General features: G+C 42.1%; 1 protein-coding gene and 1 pseudogene across 1 annotated transcript; both read right to left on the minus strand.

Moving 5' to 3' along the window:
- Nucleotides 1-6582, minus strand: LOC131245639 (chlorophyll a-b binding protein of LHCII type 1-like; annotated as a pseudogene).
- A 5598-nt stretch (nt 6583-12180) lies between these two features.
- On the minus strand, nt 12181-13163 carry LOC131245640 (chlorophyll a-b binding protein of LHCII type 1-like). The gene has a single exon (XM_058245228.1). The coding sequence runs from the start codon at nt 13065-13067 to the stop codon at nt 12273-12275; it is 795 nt and encodes a 264-aa protein (XP_058101211.1). The 5' UTR covers nt 13068-13163; the 3' UTR covers nt 12181-12272.
- Nucleotides 13164-13779: the final 616 nt, after the last annotated feature.

Raw genomic sequence — 13779 nt, forward strand, 5'->3', positions numbered from 1 at the left:
ACAAAATGATCTTTCATTCAATCACTAGTTTACAACATTGATATCAGTTCACATCTCACACTCATCTCAACCAACCACAAACTTCCATCATTTGCCAGGGACGAAGTTGGTGGCATACGCCCATGCATTGTTGTTAACCGGATCGGCGAGGTGGTCTGCCAAGTTCTCTAATGGGCCCTTACCAGTCACGATGGCCTGAACGAAGAATCCAAACATGGAGAACATGGCCAGCCGTCCATTCTTTATCTCCTTCACCTTAAGCTCAGCAAAGGCCTCAGGGTCATCAGCAAGCCCAAGTGGGTCAAAGCTGCCACCTGGGTAGAGAGGGTCAGTCACTTCCCCGAGCGGCCCACCGGCAATGCGGTAGCCCTCAACAGCACCCATCAAGATAACTTGGGTGGCCCAGATGGCAAGAATGCTCTGTGCATGGACCAGGCTGGGGTTGCCCAAGTAGTCCAGCCCGCCCTCACTGAAGATCTGCGCACCAGCCTTGAACCACACGGCTTCGCCGAACTTGACCCCGTTGCGGGACAGCAGCTCAGGGAAGACACACCCGAGCGCACCAAGCATGGCCCACCGGCAGTGGATGACCTCGAGCTCACGGTTCTTGGCGAAGGTCTCGGGGTCGGCGGAGAGGCCAGCAGTGTCCCACCCATAGTCACCAGGGAATTCACCGGTCAGATAGGAAGGCGGCTCGCCAGAGAAAGGGCCCAGGTACTTGACTCGGTCTGGGCCATACCACGGGCTGCCGGAGGAGACTGGCTTGGGCTTGCCGGTCTTCCGCATGGTGACGCGGCCTTCTCCGAGGAGGTCAGAGGAGGAGGGAGAGAGGTTGAGGGCCTTCCCAGCCCATGTAGGAGATGAGAGTGCCATTGTAGCCATGGTTGCTGCTAATCTAAACTGGGGTGAAGAGAGTGTAGGAAATGAGCTTTAGCTGAGCTTGTGATCTGTAAGAAGGATGTTTGGTGGACCGTTTAAATAGGAGTTGGGAAAGAAGAGATAGGGGGTGAGTATTTTATCCGAGTAGATTTCTGTCTGCTCATTGGTCGATTGCCATTGCGAGATCTTGATTGGGTCCCCTTCCATTGGCAGCCTCTACTCCAAGTATCACAGAACAGCTACTTTTGTCCTATGTGTCTTCTTTTGATTTCATTGGTGGCCCCTTCTTCCCCATATCTGCTGCAACTATCCGTAGCAATGTGAGCCATCGTTTTGTTCAGGGGGCATACGTGGAGCAATTTGAGCCATTTGAGATGTGGACCCACTTTTGATGATATCACGGCCCATAATTTTTTATTAATCGAGTTGTCCTGGCCGTTCAATTTTGCCTATTTAATTTGGATTGTAAACCATTGTTCCTTGTGTGTTTGATGACCACATGATTTTTCAGCCTACTCATTCACAGTGGAGCTCGTGATTCTGATGGTCTAGATTGGCTTGAATACCTCATGTATTGAGGATATGTGTATTCTGATGGTCTAGATTGGCTTGAATACCTCATGTATTGAGGATATGTGTATGTGCACAGTGAATGGGCTACTGTCCAAGCAATGACAAATGATCCTGACGGTCTGTCTGCCTGCCTTGAAATGGATGGTTACAAATGAAAATGATCAATGGTCCACAACCAACTTCGATACTCCAATAACTTCCTCTTGATTACATTGAAGGCATGTTTGGATAGGTGGAATCTATGAGAAAAATAATTATTATTATTATTCAATAATAATTTTCATTAGCACCATTAAAATATGAGTTCCATTTTAGAGTTGTTGTTTGGATTGCAACGAAAAATCTAATATTCCTATCGATCGTTTACTTTCTTTTATAAAAAATTAAACTTGAGGGAAAAGTATAAAGATTAACGTGGAATACACCTCTACCAAATTAATTAATCAACATACATTATCCCATCAAAGAAAAAGACATTTTCCTTTTCCGTTGTTTGGCATGGAATTCATGATATCCAAAAATGGCATGAATTTTCGCAATTCAATTTCATTTGCATCGAAATGCAGCCTTAATATACATTAACTTGGGCTCCTAATTTTTAAATTCAATTATAAAAGAAAATTTCACATTAAAGTAACCTAACACTTGCAAGAAAGCGAGTTCATATAAGACTTAATTTTTATGATGAGATAGAAAATCAAGGGGTCACTTCACATCTCTAGTATATATAATGAGAACTTATTTCTTTTATATAAAAAATAATAAATGAATAAATAAATAATCCTTTTTTAATATATTTTTAATAAATGGTCTATTATTCATTATTTATTTTACAAATAAAAGGTTTTACCTCTTAATCCTTTTGGGATTGAGAGTTTACTTCTTTTCTAAGAGGTTCTTTAGCCAAAGCAGTGGACATTTTTGGGTTGATTCTTGGACAAGTTTGTCTTTAAACTTTTTAAATCTCTCTCTCTCTCTCTCTCTCTCTCTCTCTCTCTCTCTCTCTCTCTCTCTCTCTCTCTCTCTCTCTGGTACACATGATGAATGACTCATATTGGAGGGGCCCCACATGATGAGTGGTCGACATCAAGGTGGGCCCACATACTGCACAGTTCATGAAAGCGGATTGCGTGGTGTGCCACACACTACCGACCCTGATGGCGTGTTGATGTTACCATGTTATGTGGGCCTCACATATATGCATATATTATATCCACACCGTTCATCCATTTTGCAAGATCATTTTAGGGCAAGAGCCCAAAAATGAGGTAGATCTAAAGCTAAGTGGACCACATCACAAAAAGCAATGAGGATTGAATGCCTGCCATTGAAAACTTATTAAGCCAATAGAAGTTTTAGATCAAGCTGATATTTGTGTTTTCCCTTCATCCAGGTGTGTGTGACCTTATGAATAGTTTGAATGGTAAAGAAACATCTTTCAATGGTGGGCATCATTATTCCAATTGCTTTCTATGTCATGGTCCATTTGAGCTTTGGATCTACCTCATTTTTGGGCCACCCATAACCTAAAATGATATTGCAAAATAGATGGATAGTGCGGATATAACACATACATCATGGTGGGGCCCACAAAACATAGTAATGTCAACACACGACGAGGCCACACTATGAATTCTACTTCCACTGTTCACATAAAAAATCGGCCCCATATATATGACGGATGGTCCACATTAAAGCTTGGCCCTGATGATAGATGATACACATCAAGTGTGCCCTACATGACGAAGGAACACATCAAAGTTGGGACCCACATGATGGATGGTGGACATTGAAGGTGGGCCCACATAATGGATAGAGCGGGCCTCACAAGATGGATGACCCATATCAAAGTGTGGCCCCACATGATGGAAGATCCACATCAAGTGAGCCCCACTTGATGGACAGTCCACATCCAAGGTCTCGCATGATGGATAGTTCATACTCAAAGTGACCCAACATGATGGATGATTCACATATATAAAAGGTGTGCCTCACATGGTGAACAATAGACATCAAAGGTCGGCCCTGCGTGATGGATGGCCCACATGATGGATGATCCACATATATAAAAGGTGTGCCTCACATGATGAACAATAGACATCAAAGGTCGGCCCCGCGTGATGGATGGCCCACATGATGGACAACCCACATCAAGTGGGCTCCACTTGATGGATGGCCCACATCAAGGTGGACCCTATACAATGGACAGTTCATATCAAAGGTTGACCTCTAATGGTGAATTACCAATGTCCAAGGCGAGACTCGTACATAATGAAAAACTCACTTTGAAGGTGAGGCCCACATAATGGACACATCAAATATGGCTTCCACATGATGGGTAATGAACATTGTAAGGCCCCACATGAAGGACAATTAACATTGATGGTGGGCCCCACATGATGGATGACCTACATCAAGGTGGGCCTCACATAATAGATGGTCCACATCAAAGGTCGGTCCCTAATAATGAATGGTCCACATCTAATGTGGGCCTCACATAATCAACAACCCACTTCAAAGGTTGGACCCAAATGATGGGTGATCCACATCATACACATCAAAGGTGAACTCCACTTGATGGATAATCCACATCCAATGTCTAACACGATGGACGGCCCACATCTAAAGTGAAAGGCATATAAAAGGATGTGTTTGTTTGAAATGGAGTTGTTACAATTTTTTGAAATGATAGCAACTACCCCTATAAAAGTCTCCTATTCCATTTACCAAATGTGCTTATTTCAAATAAGAATTTTTTTTAATTCTTAAAAAGTGATTTTATCAAATGACCTTATTGTAAATCGAGAGCCATAATGAAAAGTCTTAATTCTCTAACTCTTATTAAAGTAACTCTAAGCTATTAGTAGATTAAATAAAGAGATGCCAAACAAATCCTAAGTCTATAACTAAGAGAGAATGGTGGCCCTCGCCATCCAAGCTCAAAATGTGTGGGGTTATATCTAAGCACACTTGAAGGACAATTTGGGAGAATGTGAGCCAAAGGCATCTATTGTGCAAGGATGTGTGGAGCGATGATAAGAGCCATTTATCATCGAATATGACTGCCTAGAGTAGTGTTGTGCATTATTAGATTAGATAGAGGCATGTAATTAATATCTTTTCAAGTCTATAAATTTTGAGTTGATTTCATTACCATGTGTTTCACAATCTTAGCTATGGAATCATGACTATTGACTCAATTACAAATGCTATGCAGAAACCTAAAAGTTACTTAGAAGCTGTGCCCGTACCATACAAGTATAGTGATAAATGTTGCCAAGACCTTAAAAATCTCATGGTATTTTCACAAAATTCAACTAAGCAATATTGTAAGATTTTAAAATTATTGACGGTTTTTAAATTTTTTATATATTTTTGTCATGAAATTATCTTGATATTAATGAGGAACTTTTTAAAAATTTAACCAACTCATTATACAATTACATATTTAAAAGTATAAATGATCTATTAATTTATAACATTTATTTTTATTTTTATTTTTAGCAAGATTTTCACATAATACCCTTGTTAAAAACCTCAAATTCTGAAAACTTCTTGAGAAATTAGGTAGCTAAGAAATTCCCGAGAACAGGATCATGCCACTATCCATAGAGGCAATTCTAATAAACTGTCCAAACCTCTGATTTGTGGATGCTTGTTTTCTTGAAATAGAGTTGTTGGATATTATTCATTTTCTACTGTCCAATAAACGTCCACTAATCCCATATATAGATAAGTAATTAAGGAAAATTATTGGGTTCATGATACATCCAGGCTGGAATAATAATCTGGACAGTTCAACTTAAATTACTCGTTTGCCATAAACGCAATTTCTAAGCGATCTGCACATCATGCATCACACAAGAAGAGTATCAAAGTTTTTTCTCCGACTGTCCTCTTGATTGAATTGGATATCTGCAATCCAATTCACTTGCCCATCAAGATCTTAAGACTCAGTGACTCAGACCAACTGAGTTAGTGGTAGTGTCAGACAGAGTCCGAGTCAACTCGGAAGAGTAGTGGAAGAGACGGAGAGTCGAATGGGTCTTGTCTGAGTCTTAAAACCATAGATGTAAACAACTTTCAACTTTGAAAAGTAAGTCCAATGATCTAAACATCTCGCTCCAAATGCAACCCTATAATAGACTAAAAAATCACAACAGGTTATGCAAAATGCTCCTTCATTCAATCACTAATTTACAACACTGATATCAGTTCACACTCTCACACTCATCTCAACCAACAACAAACTTCTCTCATTTTCCGGGGACGAAGTTGGTGGCATACGCCCATGCATTGTTGTTAACCGGGTCGGCGAGGTGGTCTGCCAAGTTCTCTAGTGGGCCCTTACCAGTCACGATGGCCTGAACAAAGAATCCAAACATGGAGAACATGGCCAGCCTTCCATTCTTTATCTCCTTCACCTTCAGCTCAGCAAAGGCCTCCGGATCATCGGCCAGCCCAAGTGGGTCGAAGCTGCCACCTGGGTAGAGTGGGTCAGTTATTTCCCCGAGCGGCCCACCGGCAATGCGGTAGCCCTCAACAGCACCCATCAAGATAACTTGGGTGGCCCAGATGGCAAGAATGCTCTGTGCATGGACCAGGCTGGGGTTGCCCAAGTAGTCCAGTCCTCCCTCACTGAAGATCTGCGCACCGGCCTTGAACCACACGGCTTCGCCGAACTTGACCCCGTTGCGGGAGAGCAGCTCGGGGAAGACGCACCCGAGCGCGCCGAGCATGGCCCACCGGCAGTGGATGACCTCGAGCTCACGGTTCTTGGCGAAGGTCTCAGGGTCGGCGGAGAGGCCGGCGGTGTCCCACCCGTAGTCACCGGGGAATTCACCAGTCAGATAGGAAGGGGGCTCGCCGGAGAAAGGGCCCAGGTACTTGACTCGGTCTGGGCCATACCACGGGCTGCCGGAGGACACTGGCTTGGGCTTTCCGGTCTTCCGCATGGTGACGCGGCCTTCTCCGAGGTGGTCAGAGGTGGAGGGAGAGAGGTTGAGGGCCTTCCCAGCAAATGTAGGAGAGGAGAGTGCCATTGTGGCCATGGTTGCTGCTAATCTAAGCTGGGGTGAAGAGAGAGTAGGAAGTGGGCTTTATCTGGGCCTGTGGTTTGTAAGAGGATGTTTGGTGGATCCATTTAAGTAGGAGTTGGGAGAAGAGAGATAGGGGGTGAGTCTTTTATCCAAGGAGATTTCTTTCTGTCTGCTCATTGGTCGATTGCCATTGCGAGATCTTGAGTGGGTCCTTCCATTGGCACTCTCTACACCAAACATCACATGACAGATACTTTGTCATATCTGTCTTCTTTTGATTTCATTGGCAGCCTCTTCTTCCCTCTATCTGCTGCAACTATCCACAGAAATGTAGTCCATCGTTTTGTTTACGTGGAACAATTTGAGCCATTTGAGATATGGGTCCACTGTTGATGATATCACGGCCCCTAAATTTGTATTAATCGAGTTATCCTGGCCGTTCAATTTTTCCTATTTAATTTGGATTGTAGACCATTTTTCCTTGTGTGTTTCATGACCACCTGATTTTTCAGGCTACTCATACACATTGCACACTGGACCCATTATTCAGATGGTCTGGATTTACTTGCATGCCGCATGTATTGAGGATGCGTGTATAAGCACAGTTGGAAGGACTACTGTCTAAGCATCGGCAAACGATCCTAATGGCCGGTCTGCGGAATGGTTACAAATGAAAATGATCAATGGTCCACCTCCAACTCTAATGTTCCAATAATGGAATCCAAGAGAAAAGGAAGAAAAAATAATTCTGAGTGTTTAATAATTAATAATTTTCATAAGCACCATTCATGATCTGCACCATCTATCTTTTGGGTCATATCCTCAATGGTCCATAGCTTTAAAAAAAACAGGCTGACCTGATTGTTTTAATTGTCCAACCAGAGGATCTCAACTCATTCCCTTGTCGGTCATTTTTAACCATCCATTTGTAATCCTCAAAGGTCTCCTAAATTAGAGAGTTAGGCTCATGTAAATTTTGATTTTTAATATAAGGCCCACCCATAACAGAGTACACACCATATGATTTCCTTTATCGATGTTATCAATCACTCCAGCTGTTTAAAGGATTTCAAGAAGAATAAGTTACCAATACCATGATTAATGGGAGGTTCTTTAGATGAGACGATCCAATTCTTGAAAACCCCAGCACATTTCAAAATGGTATTTGAAGACCAAACATTGAGAAATTGAAGGTGTATAACTCATGAGCACCTATCCCTATATGGGAAAAGGTTCTATGCGGTCGAGCTCATGGGAACTTCCAATGAGGTCGAGCTGTGTGGGCCCACCATGATGCGTGTTGAAAATCTACCCCATCATTTAGATGAACCATTCCATGGTGAGCCTAGGGCTCACCATGGAATGGTTCAATCCGTGACTTTTGTGGGCCACACCACGTACAAAAGTTGAGAGGGGTTTCCCTCCTTTAAAACATTCATAATCATTTGTTGGGCCCACTGAGATGTGGTTCACAAATCCAGCCCATCCATTATGTGTGTCCCACTTGGATGAGGGGTCAGATCAAGTTTCAGACGCATCCAACTTTCATGTTGACCCCACCAAGTGCCTTTATATGTTTTAGGCATGTCTTCACATCGTTTTAGATGCTATGGCCCACCTGAGTTCTGTATACGGCTGATTTTTGGGATATCTCATAATTTAAAGGGGACCCATCAAATTCACGGTTTTGATGTTCGAAATGCATGATGGTGGGGTCCACACAATTTTGACTGTGGAATTAAGACCGTTTATTGGATTTCATTTGTAGTTTGTAGTTTTTTAGTTCATACCGTTATGCATATGTATGTTACAATTTTGACTGTGGAATCATGACCATTGATTTGATTTTATTAAAATTAACATGATGCTTTGGAGATACCTGAAAGTAATCAAAAAAGTTGTGCCCATGGCAAACAAGCACCGTGACATATCGCTAAGATTAAAAATCTGACAAACTTGTCGCAAGAAATCATCTAAATTATATTATCCAACAATATTATAAGGTTTTAAAAACCATCGCAATCTTTAATTTTTTACTATTTTTCTTGAAATTATCTCGATATTAACATAAAAATGTTTGAAATTTTTTAACCAATCCATTATAAGATTGTATATTTAAAAATAATAATTATCTATTAATTTATAATTAACAATTAATATGTTCTTTTCAATATAGAAATATTAATTGTTAATTATAATTGGGGTTCGCAGTGGTGGAGAAACCAGATTAGAAAAAAGAAGAATTCTAATGATAAGATATCCAATGAAACCATAGCCGAATTGAGATCTCATTCAAAGATAAAGATATCAAATATCTGGAGTTTCTTTTTATATCTTATGTGGATGATATGAGCTACAAGGACCTTGACTAGGAATATATGAAAAAAAGAAAATTTATTTTTGTTGACGTTTTTATTTTCACTAATGTTTTCGTTTCCATTCTAATTGATTTGCTTCCTCTACCAATGCAGCCAACTCCATTTGCTAGAGTAACTTTCATTGAGTCTCTGCACTTTTTTTATTCTCTCAGTTGGAGCAGTGAAGGTTTATAACTCAGAGGTAGAGTGTCGCCTTAACAACATGGTGGAAGTATTTATCAGAGGGACGAGAGACATCTAATGAATGGTTTAGATGGAACATACCAGACATAAACTTATGTTCATCCTACTCATATGGTTTCTTGTAGCATGGCCCACCTAAATTATGGATAGGACTGATTTTTTATCCCATTGTCTAACATTTAGGAATAATTCCAATGGACGGAGTGAATTTGACAAAGAGAACATGGTGGCCCCATGTGAAACTCAATTAAAGAAAGTTATCCTGCTCTTATTTTTAAAATTTTGGGATCACTACTTCCAACATGAGTTATTGCATAATCTCGCAGGCTTAATATAAAAGAACTTAGAAATTGTGTGTTGAATTCATTAACTTAAATTAAGTCGGCTAGACTATAGAAGTCATTGTCTCCAAGTCACTTGGTGAAAATCAGATTCATTGAATAATTGTAACCATTGATTCATGGATACTTGTCTATTGAAACAGAACCGTTGAATATTTTTCATTTTTAACCATCGAATAGATTTCCACCAATTCATTAGGAAGATGGTCCAATAAGGGTAATGCTAGGTTCATGATACATCTAAAGTGGAATCAACAATTTTTAAATTATTATATTTCTTACGTGCAAATTCTAAAAGCATGTGTATCATCTATATACTCTGAACTACCGGAAGCATTTTTCAATGACAAAGTTGGAATGCGGGTTAGGGCTGTCAATGGGTCGGGCCTGAGGAAGTATCGGCCCGGTTGAACTGTTTTGGGCTGGGCGGACGGGCCTATTCAAAATTCTAGTTTTTAAGGCCCAATGCAGGTTACCCATTCACGATCACGATGCCTGTAACAGCGTCCCTATTGATTGGTGCTCTGTAGGCCCTGCCATAGTATGTGTTTTATCCATGCCATCAATCCATTTTGCTAGATCATTTTATGGATGAACCCAAAACAGATGCATGTCCAAATCTCAGATGGACCTACCATAAGAAGCAGTGGTGATTGCAAAAGTTTTGAATAAAACTGATATTAGTGTTTTCCCTTCATTTAGGTTTGTGTGACCTTATCAATGGGTTGAATGGTAAATAAACAGGGCTGAATGGTAAATAAACATTAGTGGGCTTTAGAAATTTTTTAATGATGTGCGTTCAATTGTCATTGTTTTCCTATGATGGTGATCAGCCTCATTTTTTGGCTCATGCCTTAAAATGATTTGAAAATATGAATGGTTGGGGTGGATAAAATACATACATCATGGTGGGACTTACGGAGCACCAACAATAGCAAGCTAGTTTAGTAGAAATTTTTAGAGGAGACAGAGAGAATGGAAACGCTTTTGGAAGGTGGTGAGAAAATTAAAATTTGATTTTTTTGAAAAATTAACTGAGTATGAAAATAGAACTCCCTTCATTTCCTATATTTTAGGTGTTTACAAACAATAAAAAGAGTATTTCTTCCTGTTCTTTCACTAAATCTAAAGATGCCATTAAGTTAATTTAGTAAGCATCATTGTAAGAGTAACTTATGTTCTAAAAACTACTTATATCTCAATAAATTTTTTCTTTTAGCTCCTTAACTTATTGCTTTTCTACTTCTCTCATGTTAGAGTGCTCTCTCTCACCTATCATGTCAAAGCAGGCTCTCTCTCACATTCCATATCAAAAGAGGCCCCACATGATGCACTGTCCACATCAAAGGTGGGGCTCACATGATGGATAGTCCACACAAAGGTGGGCCTCACATGATGAATGACCCTACCTTAATGTGGGCCCACATAATAGATGGTCCACATCAAAGGTCGCCCCATAATAATAAATATATATCCCAAATCTAAAGCTAGCTGGTATGATGGACGACTCATTTTAAAGATGAGGCCTACATGATGGACAGTTCACATCAAAGGTGGGTTCCACATTATGGGCAGTAGACAGTGAAGTTGGGTACTACATGATAAATGGCCCATATTGAGGTGGCCACACATGATAGATGGTCCACACAAATTAAGGCCGGCTCCTATTGAGAAATGACCCACGTCTAAAGCGAGTCCCGCATGATGGGCAACCAACATTGAAAGTGGGACCCATATGATAGACAATCCACATCAAAGGTGGGCTCCACATGATGGGCAATTAATAATGGTGGGCCCCACATAATGATGAGTGGCCCATATCTAAGGTGGTATTTGCATGATATACGGCCAACATCAGAGGTGTGGCCTACATGATGGACGGTTCACATTAAAGGTATGCTCTACTGGATAGCTGGTGGATATTGAAGGTAGGCCCCATGGGAAAAATAATAACATTGATGGTGGGCTCTACATGATGAATGCCCAACATCAAAGGTGGGCCCTAGTGCACATTAAAGGTTAGCCTCTAATAATGAGTGACCCACATCTAGGGTGGGCCCTGCATGATGGACAACCCACATCAAAGGTGAGGCCCACATAATGAACCGCCAACCTCAAAGGTTGGCCTCACATACAATGGTGGACTAAACAAACTTGAGAGATAAATACTTATGTGTGATCTTGAAAACAAAATATTTTTTTTTTACTTTTTAATTGATTAGTATATTATTTACCAATTATACTTATCCATTGAATAAGTAAAAATGAACATAAGTAGCTTATGACATGAATAGCTTATCTAAAATAACCTAGCATATATCCAAACGCCCCCTTAAGTGACTTCGACTGAGTCACCCAGTGGTTTTAAGACTCCAACTGGCTGTAGTATAAGCCAATATGGCAGCTGTGGCCGAGGTGGCTGCATCAACATTTTAAAGCTCAGTGACTTGGACTGAGTCACTGAGTGGTTTTAAGACTCCGACAAGTTGCATAGGCCGGTGTGGCTAATGTGGTTTGCATCAAGGTTTTAAGACTCAGTGACTCAGACCAACTCGTTAGATCCCAGGTTGACTCATTACTCGGCCATTATATTCAATTTTGACCGGCAATGTCCGACCGGATACGGTCACACTGAGTCCGAGTCAACTCGGAAGAATCGCATGGGACTTGTCTGACTCTTAAAACCGAACTTTCCCAGTTGTAAAACAACCATAGCCTTTAAGCTTTAAAGAACTGGCTCCAAATGCAAGCATAAGAAATTAAAAATAGACCCAAAAATCACACCGGTTTACGCAAAACGCTCTTTCATTCATCACTAATTTACAACATTGATATCAGTTCAAACTCTCACACGCATCTCAACCAACCACAAACTTCCCTCATTTGCCTGGCACGAAGTTGGTGGCATAGGCCCATGCATTGTTGTTAACAGGATCGGCGAGGTGGTCCGCCAAGTTCTCTAGTGGGCCCTTACCGGTCACGATGGCCTGAACGAAGAATCCAAACATGGAGAACATGGCCAGCCGTCCATTCTTTATCTCCTTCACCTTAAGCTCAGCAAAGGCCTCTGGATCATCGGCCAGCCCAAGTGGGTCGAAGCTGCCACCCGGGTAGAGCGGGTCGGTTATTTCCCCGAGTGGCCCACCGGCAATGCGGTAGCCCTCAACAGCACCCATCAAGATAACTTGGGTGGCCCAGATTGCAAGAATGCTCTGTGCATGGACCAGGCTGGGGTTGCCCAAGTAGTCCAGCCCGCCTTCGCTGAAGATCTGCGCACCGGCCTTGAACCACACAGCTTCGCCGAACTTGACACCGTTGCGGGAGAGCAGCTCAGGGAAGACGCATCCGAGCGCGCCGAGCATGGCCCACCGGCAGTGGATGACCTCGAGCTCGCGGTTCTTGGCGAAGGTCTCAGGGTCGGCGGAGAGGCCGGCGGTGTCCCACCCGTAGTCGCCGGGGAATTCACCGGTCAGATAGGAAGGTGGCTCGCCGGAGAAAGGGCCCAGGTACTTGACTCGGTCTGGCCCATACCACGGGCTGCCGGAGGAGACAGGCTTCGGCTTGCCGGTCTTCCGCATGGTGATGCGGCCTTCTCCGAGGAGGTCAGAGGAGGAGGGAGAGAGCTTGAGGGCCTTCCCAGCCAATGTAGGAGAGGAGAGTGCCATTGTAGCCATGGTCGTTGCTAATCTAAGCTGGGGTGAAGAGAGCGTAGGAAATGGGCTTGTGAAATGAGGTTGATTTGGGTGGGAGGAGAAGAAGGTTTTTTGGTTGTTTAAGTAGAAGAGAGAGAGGAAGGAAGACGCCCACCGTCCTTATCTTGCGAAATCTATAGATGTCTTCTAATTGGATGGATGGATTTTTGAGGTTTTGTTCAGGGCCAACCACGTGGCACACTCTCAACCATGCACCACCACCTACGATACTTTGTTTGTGGACGTTGGCTTATTGTGTGCATTGGACACCATTAATGACAGCTGTCACAGTCCATCCATTGGACACGTGGTACATATTTATCTCCATCCAAGCCGCACAAATTGGTCGCCCGTTGCAGATGCGTAGATTAAAAATAACAATGATTGATAATCCTAACCATCCAATCGGCGGGCTTCAAACCAATGGTTAAAAAGTCGTTCCTACAGTCTAAATTAAACAGACAAAAAATCAGATGGCTAAATCTTCACTCGGGGTGATTTATGGGGTATGTACGACGGATGGTGGGTCCCAGAATTTGGACGGTTTGGATTTAAGTACCTGTACGCAACGTGTACACTGGGGCGACACCACACTCTAATCTTTGTTCACCGATATCTTTTACCATCAGCCGCCGAGCTTCTATCTTTTACCGAGAAGTTCGACTGCATGGCTTGTGTTATTTCAAATATCAAC

The sequence above is a fragment of the Magnolia sinica genome, chromosome 5 (genome assembly GCF_029962835.1).
Source record: "Magnolia sinica isolate HGM2019 chromosome 5, MsV1, whole genome shotgun sequence".
Classification (NCBI taxonomy): domain Eukaryota; kingdom Viridiplantae; phylum Streptophyta; class Magnoliopsida; order Magnoliales; family Magnoliaceae; genus Magnolia; species Magnolia sinica.

Coding starts and splice junctions, on each gene's coding strand:
- LOC131245640 (XM_058245228.1), bottom strand. CDS start 13,067: ATGGCTACAATGGCACTCTCCTCTCCTACATTGGCTGGGAAGGCCCTC.